General features: G+C 46.6%; 1 protein-coding gene across 1 annotated transcript in view; it reads right to left on the bottom strand.

Moving 5' to 3' along the window:
- The window catches only part of LOC117237376 (single Ig IL-1-related receptor-like), a 131,188-nt gene that overhangs the window by 41,752 nt on the left and 76,066 nt on the right, over positions 1-13,370 (bottom strand). The window contains exon 2 of the mRNA XM_033501274.1: positions 5,449-5,630. Within this exon, the coding sequence (XP_033357165.1) occupies positions 5,449-5,630 (182 nt within the window). The remainder of the gene's footprint in view (positions 1-5,448; positions 5,631-13,370) is intronic.

The raw sequence follows: 13,370 nt of genomic DNA on the forward strand, positions 1-13,370 counted from the left end.
TTTCGTTATAAGTTGGAGGAGAAATCGAGGGACGTGGAAGTCGGCGGACTCGATCGATATCGCCGAGCAACTTGTACGCTCGGGGGAACGATCGAGGGAGGAGAAGAAGACAGTGGCCTCTGGTAGCGCGGTCATTTTTCTCCTCTCTCCGGTGTCGCGCGATTCGTCTACTTCGGCGAGGACGACGTCTCGAGATTTCCATTAATCTCGAAGAAAATCGTTTCTTTCGCTTCCAGATTATAGATTTCCACGAAAGTTCAGCGTTCGCAGTTCCGGACGAGTGAATCTTTCTCTTGGAAACGGGGCTGGTAACGACGACGGAAAGAAGCTGGTGAAAACTTCGCGTCCTGGCAACATTTTCCGCAGGAGACTTCCGCATCGCCACGATTGCCGAACCATCGGCGGAACCGGTTCTTCCACGCGCTTTCGTCTCAAAGGCAGGGCGATACCATCGAGAAACGAGCGACCGCGCGACCGCGCCGAGTCCACGTCATCCCGCAGTCTTTCGTCCTTACGTCGCTTAATTGATCAAGCTCCTCGCTAGGCCGGCCAGACGTACGCTCGGTGGCCTTTGCCATAACCGGACTAGTCGATCAGGCGCCTCGGTTCCCCGCGCTCGACCAAAGTGTAGCAGCTTAATATTCTTGTCTTCCTACACATACGACTATGTACGAACTCTGTCGAAACCCTATGAAACTACTCCGATAAATCGTACTCTTAACGCCGCGACTCGCTTTTTCCCCTTTCCATCGGTTCCCATTTCATTAGCAATCGCGCAAACCCTTTCGAAACATTAGTGCCTTTGATCAGCGCGCTTGTTCACGTACTCGACACGCATGCAAACACGTGCACTACTTTCGGCGCGTAGTTTGATAGCACGGAATCGATCCGCTCGGTCGCTCGACTGACCTCGATTCTTTAGAAAAGTTTCTTTCCCGGCGAGCCGCTACTCGCACTGGCTGGACGAAGCTTAAACGGAAGGGAGTAGAGTGCAAGTTTCCGGTGGCGCGCGACCTCCCGGACGCGTTTAGCGTACAAAAGCAGCACAGGTGCGAGGATAATCCGCGGTTCGTGGCTATGCATATGCATTCCGGGATGCACACGAGTGCCCGATAAGGTATCGCGCTTCCTCGTCGGTTTGCCCGTGGGCTACGTCGCTGTAAATACGGACGAGACCCTCGGAGATTTGCAACGAGAGTGTATACCGAGAGAAAAGAGAGTCGTCGTACGTTCCCGGGCCGTTCTTTCGTCGACCGCTTTAGCGCGCTCGCTCGAGCGCAGGACATCCCGAGAGAGTAACTAGGCGCGCGTATTCTCGCGGTCCTCTCCCGGGATAAGCTCTCGTTTGCCTTCTTTACGTATTGGTTGGATTTTCTTCGGCGGGAGAGGTCAGACGAGAGACGTGGGAGAGCGTAGAACGGCGGTCGACGTTCGGAAATAGCCAGGAGAGATAGCGCAGGCTGTATCGGCTAATTGCATTACTGGCACTACTGGCAGCATCATCGGAGCAACCTGCTCTCTCTTGTTGCGAGATCATACGCGTTTAGTTAATGTACGCGGTGCACAACCATTCCGTGCACTTAGCTCTGAGGTATTGGCTCGTAATTCTCTCCCTCGGCGTCTCTCCGCCGGCGCAGTCGACTCGCCGCCGACGTTAAACGCGTATGCATATTTATACGGGCCGAGTTTCAACGGGTTACTCGCTCGAAAATTAATTTCCACTTGGCCGCTTTCGAGTCGCGCAATCCACGACGATACCGTCGTTACGCATCGCCGCTAAACGTCCGTACTCCCTGCGGTCTCAGCCTCTCCGCTATTTTCTAAGAATTCTACGAAAAGATAATACATTTCTCGTTCTCGCCAATCGATTGCTATTTCCACTCGAACTTTCCGAGTAGCAAATAGTTTGCGAAGATGGAATACCTGGCATGTACAATGAACGAGCCATTGCATCTTACTTACGAGTAGTACTCGATCCTTATGCAATAGCGAACCTTGGGTATTCGATTTGATTACAAGTAGATGTGTTGGGTTGGCAACTAAGTGATTGCGGATTTTATCAATAACACCTAATGACAAAACCCGCAATCGCTTAGTTGCCAACCCAATATATCGAACTCGATCGTATAGAACTGTGACGTTTATGCAGGTAACACGTCCGAATAAAATGGAAAATGTCGTCAATCGGTAACCTCGGTACTCCTGGGTGACTGGTTTTGGGGATTTGCATGGTCGAACGATATGTTTGTCGCGTTCTATCTCGAAGATGGTTTGTAATCTGGCGGAACGCGACTGCAGAACCATCGCGAATGTAACCAAAGGGAGATGGCGCAAGGGCGCGTAAGGACTCGGTTCGGCGGCTGTCATTTCTTGTCTGCATTCCGCTTCGTTTCACCGATTCGGCCTTCCATTTTCCACGAACGAACGCCGCGCGTCTACCGTCCAAGCGACGATTTAACCGGAAAAGCTCGTTTCGCTCACTGCAACGCGACCAAGAATAATGCCCCGCCATCGAATGAACTTTGTACCGGAAGCCGATGCGATAGAAATTGCAGGGAAACAAGGTTGTCGCACGGAGACAGAGACAGATATCTCTAATGAAAATCGAAGAGATCGAGAGCGCTGAATAAGCGGGCACGCGGACATCGAGCAGAATGAAACGAGGGTTTCTGCGGAAAACGTGGATAGGATTATAGCGTCATATACCCAGCCGCCGGCAAATTCAACTGCAATTCTTCCCGACGAAATTCGACAACGAATTGGGACACGCGATCGTTTAATTACGCCACTTCCATTTCGCTATCGCTTAACATCGATATTCCCTTCGACGAACACGCGACGCGACTTACTAAGAATTTTATCGGACGTTTCCATTCTGGATATATTCCGCGTAGCGAACAAACGCAACGAAACGATCGCTAGATAGTTCAAAGTTGCTTACAAATTGCTCAGACTCGGCAAATTATTCCATTTTGACTTAACACTTTGACTGCCACGTTGGTCATATATGACCGGCCACGATTTCTACTGTGACGCCACGGTGGTCACTGGTGACTGAAGCTTACAATTATAAAAACTGAACGAAAATTCACAGTCACGGCATTTTGAATATAACCGACAAATAGAAGATACTTTGAAATAAAAATTTGGACAATTAAATATCTTTATCAGAACATCAATAAAAAAAATGAGAACAAATCTTGCATCTAACGGTGCATTGTGTTAAAATACATTAAACATAAATGTGGCTCATTAATACAATCTGGTTAATAGGTGGTTAGCTTTTTGGTCCGATTCTTAGCAATTTTTGATCCTAACTGTTTAACGTTTTTTTATAGCACTCTCTGCAAAATTTTCGTGCCTGGTACGCTTGCCCTTCTTTTTTCTGCATTTCGCGTCGCAATCTTTGTCGAATAAGTATATTTGACGGTTCTGGGGAATGACACTGTGTAAGATGCATTGCGAGTGGCATTCTAAAATCTGATACCTTGATTTTTGTTGCTTGTTTATGGAGTATCATCGCGTTTGAAATTGATGAATTTAACAATAACTCTAAAGCTAATTTTATATACCAGTTGAGGGTTCTTCTATGTGGTATAGAATATGCTATCGTTTGATCTGATAAATCTACAGCACATTTTCCTCTGCTGCAATCTACCACTACCATTGGTTTATCACAAACATTATTTTTTTGTACCTCTACCATTTCAACCGAATGTTTCGTCGGAATCATAAAAATGTTACGCTTGTCTCTTCACCTTACTATTATATATAGAATGAGCAAATACTATTTACTAATATCTTCTACACGTTTCAACGATATATTCTGGACGTTTTGCTTACGACGAAATAACGAATGCGAATGGTTTGTTGAAATAAACGAAGCCTTGTTATAATATGTCGCTGTCAACTGTTACCAAGGCGCCACGGTGGTCACGCGATAGCCACCAATAAGATAAACGGTCCATCGGGGAAGAATGTTGTCTTACATCATCGATTTATTATTATTTTGCCATTATATGCTTTGAATAATAAAAATACTCCAGTGACGTCCTGAGCGAAACATGTGATTCCGGCGTGGCAAAGTGTTAAGGTGACATGCACTTGCTATTTCCATTGAAATAGCCACGTTAGAGAGAGAAGGCGTCCTATAGAACTTGCTGATATGTACTTGCAACTGTGAGGTATTTTTAGCGTTCTCAGCAGTACTGCTGGAGGACAAAGTATCGGCCAAGCGGGTTTCGATGGCTCGATGCGAATAGCCGCGTTTAAAAGATTGCGTCGCGTCGCTACAATTCAAAGGATCAAATGACGCACTGGCCGAAAGAGAACGCACGCCACCGTGCGATCGCGAGGAAATTCGTTCTAATCGAGCTTCCTCGAATCCACAGCATACAGATACGTGCGACGCGTGCTTCTGCCCCGGAGTTATCTGTCGGAGCACCGGCGCGCCGCGGCATGCTTTCTCGACGAGAAATTCTCGCCCACGCGTCTTCCTCTCCCGGCCTCTTGCACACCGAACGCGGTTTAATTTCCGAGAAAAAGAATCGATTTGCGGCTCTTGGAACTACCATCTACGCGAAGCGTGTGACGCATAGATATCGACTTTGTGTTTTCTGTGAGCGCGAGCAATCGGTCTGCGCCGCGCTGCGCCGGCCTTCTCTCGCCGAACGTAAATCATCCCGGGAATCGCGGCCCGCGAAAGAGAACGAAAAGGCGATCGGTCGAACAACGTAAATAACCAAGGACGAAGCCAATTTTCACCGACCGTATCGATCCGACGCGGTGTATATACCTGCTACGATGCAAGCTTTCTGGCAGCGACTCTTGTGCTCAACTCGGAGCACGGCCATCGCTCCGCGAAATAAACGGAAAATGGTGTAATTGTCGCGTGATAATACCGCGACGATATTGGAATTATCGAGGTGGATGATATCGAGAACGCCTCGAGTCGCTGTCGATGAAGACGAGGCATCGAGTGCGTTTGCTTCGCAGCTCCGCTTGTTCCGCATCGCGAAATTTCAATTTCTTCTGCGGATTTCTATAATACACTCTGGACGATACTCTCGATTCGACGAGCTCTTTTTCTTTCCCTGTCTCTGTCTCTTATCTCATATCCGCTTTCGACCGACCCTTGATTCTCCAGTTATCGTGGAAAGAAAACGTTATAAACAGGTTTTGCAGAAGCTGAAACAAATGGAATCGGGACTCGTCTATTCGCGCGAACGACGCGTGCGCCGATTTATCAATTAATGTACGATAACGTATAATACAATGTAGAAAATTGTTCGTTCAGCTCGTTTGAACAACATTCGCTGAACGTTCTCCGCGGACGAGTACCGTGGCGTGCAAGACGACAAAATGCGGAAACGTGTACGCGTCGCGACATTTTCGATCGTAACCGTGAAAATACGTGTACGTGGACAAAACCACGGAGAAAGTACTAACCGAGGACGGCGAGCGTGATATCTCCTTCGAGGATGGTGGTGTCGTTCCTCGCTTGACAAGAATACCGTCCCGCGTCGGAGCTTCTCACCTTCTGCGCGTAAATCGTCTGGTTCGCGCTCTCCGGATACAGGATGAAATGGCTCTCACCGCCTGGCCATGGATAAGCCCTGTTGTCCTTGTACCTGCAACAATCAGCGCGACAACCTTATTACCTTCGCGAAAAATTCGAATACACCACGCGAACCAATCGCTTCGTATTTTTTCTCTTATTGTCTCCTCCCCTTCACACCTTTTCCCCGCTTAAATATAAACTATGCATGCTCGGCTCAAGCACAGTCCGTTCGACGTATTCACTTCTCGTTAATTTCACGAGATTCACGCTCGATCGATCTTCTGGGGCATCGTGCGAGGCCTCGCTCGTACTCGCTGGAAACGCGAACTCACCGCTACGGAGACCCACGCGGTGTTCTGCTCTAACGCGAGAAGCAAGTAAACGAATAACCGTGTTCACTGGATCGGCTGATCGGTATAGTTAGCTATAAATTAGTGGATAAGTGACCGATCAGGCGGCGACGAACGAATCTCGCTGCAAAATTTGTCACGTGAATCGATGTTGCTTCGATGTTATTCTCGAATGTATTTCCATTGTACTTTGTGTGTTGTAACGTTTATATACATTATCATCTTTATTAACATGTCGAACACCGCGTCAGACAGATCTGATTGTTAAATTATACGATACTTTAGAAAATGTTGGCAACGTGTTGTAATATGAACAGGAATATTTATTCGTGATAATTAGTTACATATCAACTATAATTATAGACGATTTTGTAATATTAATATTCTTTCTCGCGAAGCAATTGAATTAAAATTGCTGATTTCTTAACATTTTTTCTAGCTTCTTGTTTACGTAAGTACTGCCGACCTTTTTTACTAACAATGGACGCGCATGCTTCTCCTTTCTTTTTCTTTTTCTTCTCCCTCGGGCCAAGGAAGCTAATCGTTTCTCATCAGTCTAATGCATAATTGCCATCGTCTCTCGCGTCTTTAACTTTTGCATTTACGTACGTTGGGCAAAGTGAATTCTACGAAGACACACCCGATACGAACACTTTCTGAAAAGATAAATGTAACGTGTTCCGTACAAAGTCTTTGCAGGTTGAATTTTCGAAAAGTCGAAACTACAACTCAAAGATTTTAGCTCTGTCGTTGAGGTTTCACCGTATCTACGCTTCGAACGAATAAATTCATTCTCGTCGCTATTCGCATCATTTGCAATCGCAACCCTTTTTGCGATCAACGTGTTAATAAACGGAGGTAACTTTTTACTAGCGTAAAGTAGGTGTAAGTGCAGAATGTTTACATCTGTAGAACGCAAGCACACACGTACGATGGACGAGTCGCGCGCGTTACAAAATTCTTCGAACCGAATTTCTGAAGGCACAGATGCTAGTACTAAAAAGATGGAAACAAGTGTAGTATGAGTTCGCGGTATTCCGTATACGATTCACGATGCTAGAATTAACCGATGATGATAGATAGCAAAGTGGAGGGAAGGTTCGTGCGAAACTAACGGCCTCGTGGAGGCATAGAGATTTAACAAGTGTAGGAGTGGGGGCAATGAATAATGGTATTAGCACTTTTTGAAAGGAAAAACGAATTTACCGCGATTTTCCTTGGCTCGAGAGATCGCAATTTCAGCAACATCATACTCGTAGTAACGTATGGATTCTTAGAGTAAGGACAAGTAATGATGTTATATTTAGAGTTTAGTGTAGTTTAATAAGCGATACTCAATAACAACAGGACCGACTACAATATCGTCGTAAGTCGATTCACACTCTGTGACCTCTCGACTCACACTGCGCTTCTCAACTAACTTTCTGACCGTTGTAGCATCTCTTCTGTTCTTTGCCAGGCCCACCGCACACGTGTTCCGCAGACGCTCGCAGCCAGGGTCAGGTAGGTCTTTTCTAACGAAACTAGGCACTGGAAAAGACCGAGGACGCATTAATAGACCCGACAGCCTCGGCTCTGGCGACATTGTCGATGGTTAACTCGATGTTTCTTAGGCCCTTTTCCCCGATACTACATACTTGTGCTGTAAGTACGATCAGCAACAAACATACTCTGTTCCAATTTATATGCTGTGAACCTAAGAAAACTATACTGCACGCTGTCAATGAACCATTTTCTTTTTTATTGAATTTTAACTGATTTGGCGGCCAGATAACGGACACATACTCTAAGCGTGATTTAACAAAAGTGCGTCATAAGAATTTGAAGGTCCGAGGATTAGCAAAGTTGGAAGTACATCGCTCGACAAATCTCAATCTTCTATACGCATCGCTACCGATTTGCTGGTGGTGGAAAGAGAAGTTTAATAGCGATGCGTGTGTAAATAAAGTAGTTTCATGTTAATCAGTCTGTTTTTTTTACGCGAACGTCCGTTACAGAGGTTTCGGCGATGCGACGATAGGCGCGTATTCGTCTTCCTATCTCGTGTGTTCGCGGAAAAGCGAGAAAACCAGCCCACTGCTCGTTCCTCGAGAACCCCAAGTTTGTTTGTTCTTGACTCTTCTCTACCTTTCCTCCGAGAACCCGTTATTTGCGTTCGGCAAAGACACTCGCATATTACGCGTGGCAAATTACGAACAGCGAGAAACGCGTTGTTCTCTCAGCGACGTTCCTTCGACGCGACGTCTTCACAGCACGCGTCTCATCACGGGCTATGTGCATATCTCTTTGCTTTTGTCAAATTGATCGTCGAATATTCGGTCGATCGATACGTCGCTTTCGGTTGTACAATTATCATCAACTCTTCGAGTGCGCCAATTTTAGACCAAATCTAATCCCGGCCGTGCAATTTCCGATAATATCACATTCTAATAATACACTCTTCCAGTGAGATTTCTAGTAATAATCTTTCGTCCATAAATTGTCAGATATTTTGTGCAGCATTGCTGTTACAGAATGTACATACTTTTGACATTATGCAATTTGAGCGCATGACGTAAATTGCTAACGTTATGTCATAATAGAGATATGAAATTTCATAGCATAGACTTGCGCGTATATTACAATAGTTGCAGGATTAAATACCTTACGGATAAACAATAAGATTCAGTCAAGTCGTTTTGTCCGAAAATAAACAATTGCCCGCTGACTTATGGATGAGATATTACAAAACTTGCCGAATGAACGACATTAGCGCGTCTCGATGAAGTTGATGAAGCGAACAACGAGCCGCGCGAGCCGGTTAGAAAAATTCAATAAAGCCCTTGCAACGAGGCGGCAAATTACAGCGGTGCTCCTTATTTCGTGGAATAATTTCGGCGTACGTCCCGCTTCCGGCGACATGGCCGGTGATCGTCCTTTCTCGACTACTTTGCGGTAACTACGTGGAAACCTGCGCTTCCGCCCTCGTTTTAAACGGCAAATAACGATCGCGCGAAACAGGGAACGGGAACGGAAACGGGAACTTGAACTGGAACGGGAACGGGAACGGGAACGGGAACGGGAACGGGAACGGGAACGGGAACGAGAACGAGAACGAGAACGAGAACGAGAACGAGAACGGAACTGGAACGAGAACGAGAACGAGAACGAGAACGAGAACGAAAACGAGAACGAGAACGGAAACGGGAATGAGAAAGAGCCGATAAACGAGCTGTTCCCGCCAACTTTAATCGAGTTTCACGCGGCGAGTTTCAGAAAGACGATCCATTGAAATCTGGCAGATTCTATTTATCCCGAAGCTTTTTACGCTTCTTTTTCAATTACCAGTTTCGATCATGCTCGATGAAACAATCTGGACAGTCTCCCCCCAGAGCCCGTTTTTCTCTCCTGCGCTATAATAATCAAACGCGGGTAGTCTACCGTCCCGATGTTATTCGGCTCAAGCTCCAACGAAAACATTTCACGGTGTGTTTGTTTGAAGAAGAAGCCGATGGCTTCTCGCGCGTTTCTCCATTTCTATCGGGTCACTGAGATTTCGCCGTTTAACTCGATTCGCCGAGATATCAACCTCGGCAGTTTATCTCAATATTTTTACTCGAAACAGAAATCTCGTTGTTTCTCTTCCTATTAATTCTTCTCTGCACGGTGATTCGCGATGGGACTAAGTTCTATATGCAGATGTATTTATAAATCCGATTCAAATTCAGTACCAAAGATTCTTTTCGTCAGACTCGAATATTGTTCATATAATGGTTAGTTCATTGCGCATACGTATTTGCGAACTGTTCGACCTTCGCAAGCTATTTCAGGACCTCAAAATGAGTACACTGGTCCCTCGATTTACGCGGAGTATCCGTTGCACGTGAACTCGTTTCACGTGAATGAAAATCGCGTAAATAAAGTCTGTCCGTATAAAACGAAATTATGTACACACATTGACGATCGACACAACGTAATGTGCTTTTATCCTTATCTCGTATAGCACCGACGCGACTGGCCGCGTAAATTAAGATCGCGACCGGTGTATTTGTAAGCCTGAAAAATTTATTTTCATTCGATATTAAAACCTTATCGGCTACTAATCGACTCACGAGCGTCGTATATCAATTTTATCTTATTACTCGCACTTAAAACCCCTCCCCAAAGTTACACAGCACCCAAAAAACAGACTATCGAAGCGTCCTGTTTTGCGACCAAGTTTGCAGGACAGAAAAAAATAAAAAAAATTCATAAAAAAGCTCCGCTCCCCAGCGGCTTAAACCCAAAAATTGTATTATACACGAAAAATGTAAAGCGCCGACACATAATACAGCATGGCTACGTCGTACCGCCGCGTATCGATATCTTTGCCTAACATATCGTTACAAAAATTCACCGTTTATTGTGAATATGTATCTAAAACTGTATCTTGGGATAAATAAACAAATAAAAAAAAACTCGCACTTACAACTATTTGCAAATAATATTTAATTTAAAACATTCTACAGCAAATTACGATAACGGATTTCAATGATAACCAGAAACAGTGATTTAAAGTACTCGTACAGGGCCCGAATCTGTCGCGTTTCAATTCGAATCTACTTGAAAATACTGCTTCTTCTTTTCGAAATACCGACGAAGGCATCGGTCGAATGTTGAAATCCGCTCGCGGCGTACTCGAGGCAATCACCAGCGGCGATCGACGATACCGATCGAAATTCGACGGGATGCTTGGCCGCACCGCGTTTCGACGGCCGGACGTGTGGGTCGTGCGGCAAGGAACACACAGTTGCTTGTCACGGTGGAAATACGCGACAGTCATTTTTCATGGTGCGCCACGAAAGAGGTTCTCTCTCCCTCGCAAATTGCAGAGCGGTCGCGGAACGACGGACAGGATACGGCGATTACGTAGGGACTCGAATCGATTTCGAGCCGAGTAATCTTCCACTTTTCTGTTCGCGGAACCGATTAGGGGAAAAAGCGAGCCGCTTCTACCGGTGTACACGTACGACATTTCCACCAAGCATTTTTGCCCGCTGCGTGTTTCACGACCGTGTTACTCGCGTCGCGTCGCGTCGCGTCCACCATCTCTTCTCGGAAAGTTCATCGCCACCGACACGCTCCGAGTTCGATCGATCCTCCGCGCTTCGTCCCTTTTATTTTTTCTCACGATCGCGTACGAGCCAAAGTTTTACGCGTTCGATATTTGGTCGAGTCTAACCTGTGCCTCACCTGCGACCAACTCGACGCATATACCGAGTCAGCATGTCGTCGCTAGATTTTTTTGGCGTTTTGGAGAAACCTCGCGAAAGGCAGAGAGGAGCTCGCCTCACCATGGCGGTTATCGTTCCTCTTCCTCGCTTTTTCCTACGATATATACGCATCTACCGAGAACCTGCACAAGAGACTAAATTTCGAGGTTCTTGAGACGACTGTCCGACTCGCCATTTCAATATCTTTCGTACAACTTGCTAGGTTGCATTTCCCCGAGTCGTGGTCCACGTATATGAGGGAATACACGAAAGTACGTGGAAAAAATACGGAGAAAAATACATACACGGACGACTCGTTCTTGTACTCTGCAATCCGACACACGACATACAACGTTTTTCGCAATTTTCTCGGTAACTTTAGAAAATCGTCGAAATTCCGCAACGAAGACAGCAATGATCGCGTAGCACGCTCGCTAACCAAGTGGATGCTATTAAGGTTCGTTTCGCCGAGTCGAGAGACGCTTTTCCCAGAATTCTTTGTTTTTCTTCGCATGGCGGCAGAGTTTCGCGACGATAATCGTCGTTACAGCGAAGTCGACTGCCTACGTAAGTGACGCGAGATAGCGGAATCGTACGAAGCTAGAGAGTGGAGAACGAACGCGATTTTGTCACTTTTTCCCCCGCTTTTTCTCATTTTTCCCGTGGCCTTAGCCGACCGATTATCAACAGAGTCGATCGTCGTCGTTGGCGGGAAAAAAGGTTTCTAGGACGATCGCGCGTTTTCCGAGAATTGACCGCGACACGAGATGCAGTCACGGCACGTACGCTTCCGCGCCGACCTTCGTGCTTTTTTGTCGCGAAAGTCTGAAAAAAAGCTGGGAAAAATAGTCGCGCGACGCTTAGCCAACGTTAAATCCGCAGCCGCGGGCAATTTTCATATTTTTCTGTAGAAAATCATACAGCGAATTTATATCATGTATAAGTTTAGCGTAAGAAGCGTCTTTTAACGCGATATAAAAACGGCAATGCGATAATAGCGTGGCACGCGGAAATGAACGGAATATGCAGACCCGATTTCGGTTCGCGTCGCCCGCGGCTACAGTGTTAAAGCAAGCAAATCACAATTTCTATCTCACTCGTGTCGTCGGCCGCGTCACGTCGCGTTGCGTGTCGAAAGGATTAGCAAACAATTCGCATCCCCTCGGTAGCAGACGCCACTTTGAAATCGAATAGTCGTAGCCCATTAATTCGCGGCGATTAATTTTCCCGGGAACGCGATACCCCGCCATCGAGCGCAGCAACGCCAGGGAAAGGGGTTGGCGTGTAATTAATTCCCAGCGGTAGTCGATTAAGGAAAGGCTGCCTAGCGAGGCAATGCCGGAATCACCGGCGCTGGCAATCAATTTCAACGAACGCAAAACGTTAAACGGAGCGACGATCGTCGCGGCGATCATTTCTCTAAATCGTGTGGCGAGCGCGCGCTGCTCGTGCGTTGCAACTACGTCGATGCCGACGCTCGTCCGAACGCGGGAAAATACTCGATTGCTATGGTTCCGGGGAAAGCGGTTACAATTAGAGCCGAAAAATGCGTACGGAGCTTGTAAATACGCGGGACGCGATGTCGGTTGGACATTCGAGATGACCGTGTATTTACCGCGATAGCGATCGACAGCGATCGACAGCGATTGCGCGTGGAACGAGACGAGCGCGACCGGTCGACCAATCCAGAAATGTGCGATCGACGATCCGATGGGAGTTGCTTTATGGGCTACATTGGTTGCGTCGTGTCGCGTCGCTGAAAATATATAGGCCCTGAATTTACTACCCGCTATATTCGTCTTTTTTGTGAGAAACGAGCGCGATACGGTTCGCCTACGAGTCGCGAAGAGAAGTGGCGAACGAAACGATGACGGGACAACGCGGTCTGCTCGATATCAGGTACTCGCGTCCGACGATTTTAATAACCGCCGTTTTACGCCGAGACGGCAGGTCAGCCGACTGAAATTACCATGCCGCGTCGATTCCGCGAAGTTCGTTCCCCGCGAGATCAATAGCGAGTCGGAACATTAATCGACGACACTCCGAGTAAATCGTTTCCATGGAAAATAGAGCGGAGAGAACGTGAAAAAAACCAAATCGACCGGTATTCGTTTTCGTTCGTAATAAACGATGTTCGTCGATCCGTTCTCTTACTCTGTCTATATTTTCTCTCTCCCTCTTTTTTTTTTTCACGAATCGTCGACTCGGCTGATTCGATACCCGAACTCG

This window comes from Bombus vosnesenskii, unplaced genomic scaffold, assembly GCF_011952255.1.
Source record: "Bombus vosnesenskii isolate JDL3184/JDL3185 unplaced genomic scaffold, Bvos_JDL3184-5_v1.1 scf7180000013370, whole genome shotgun sequence".
Taxonomy (NCBI): domain Eukaryota; kingdom Metazoa; phylum Arthropoda; class Insecta; order Hymenoptera; family Apidae; genus Bombus; species Bombus vosnesenskii.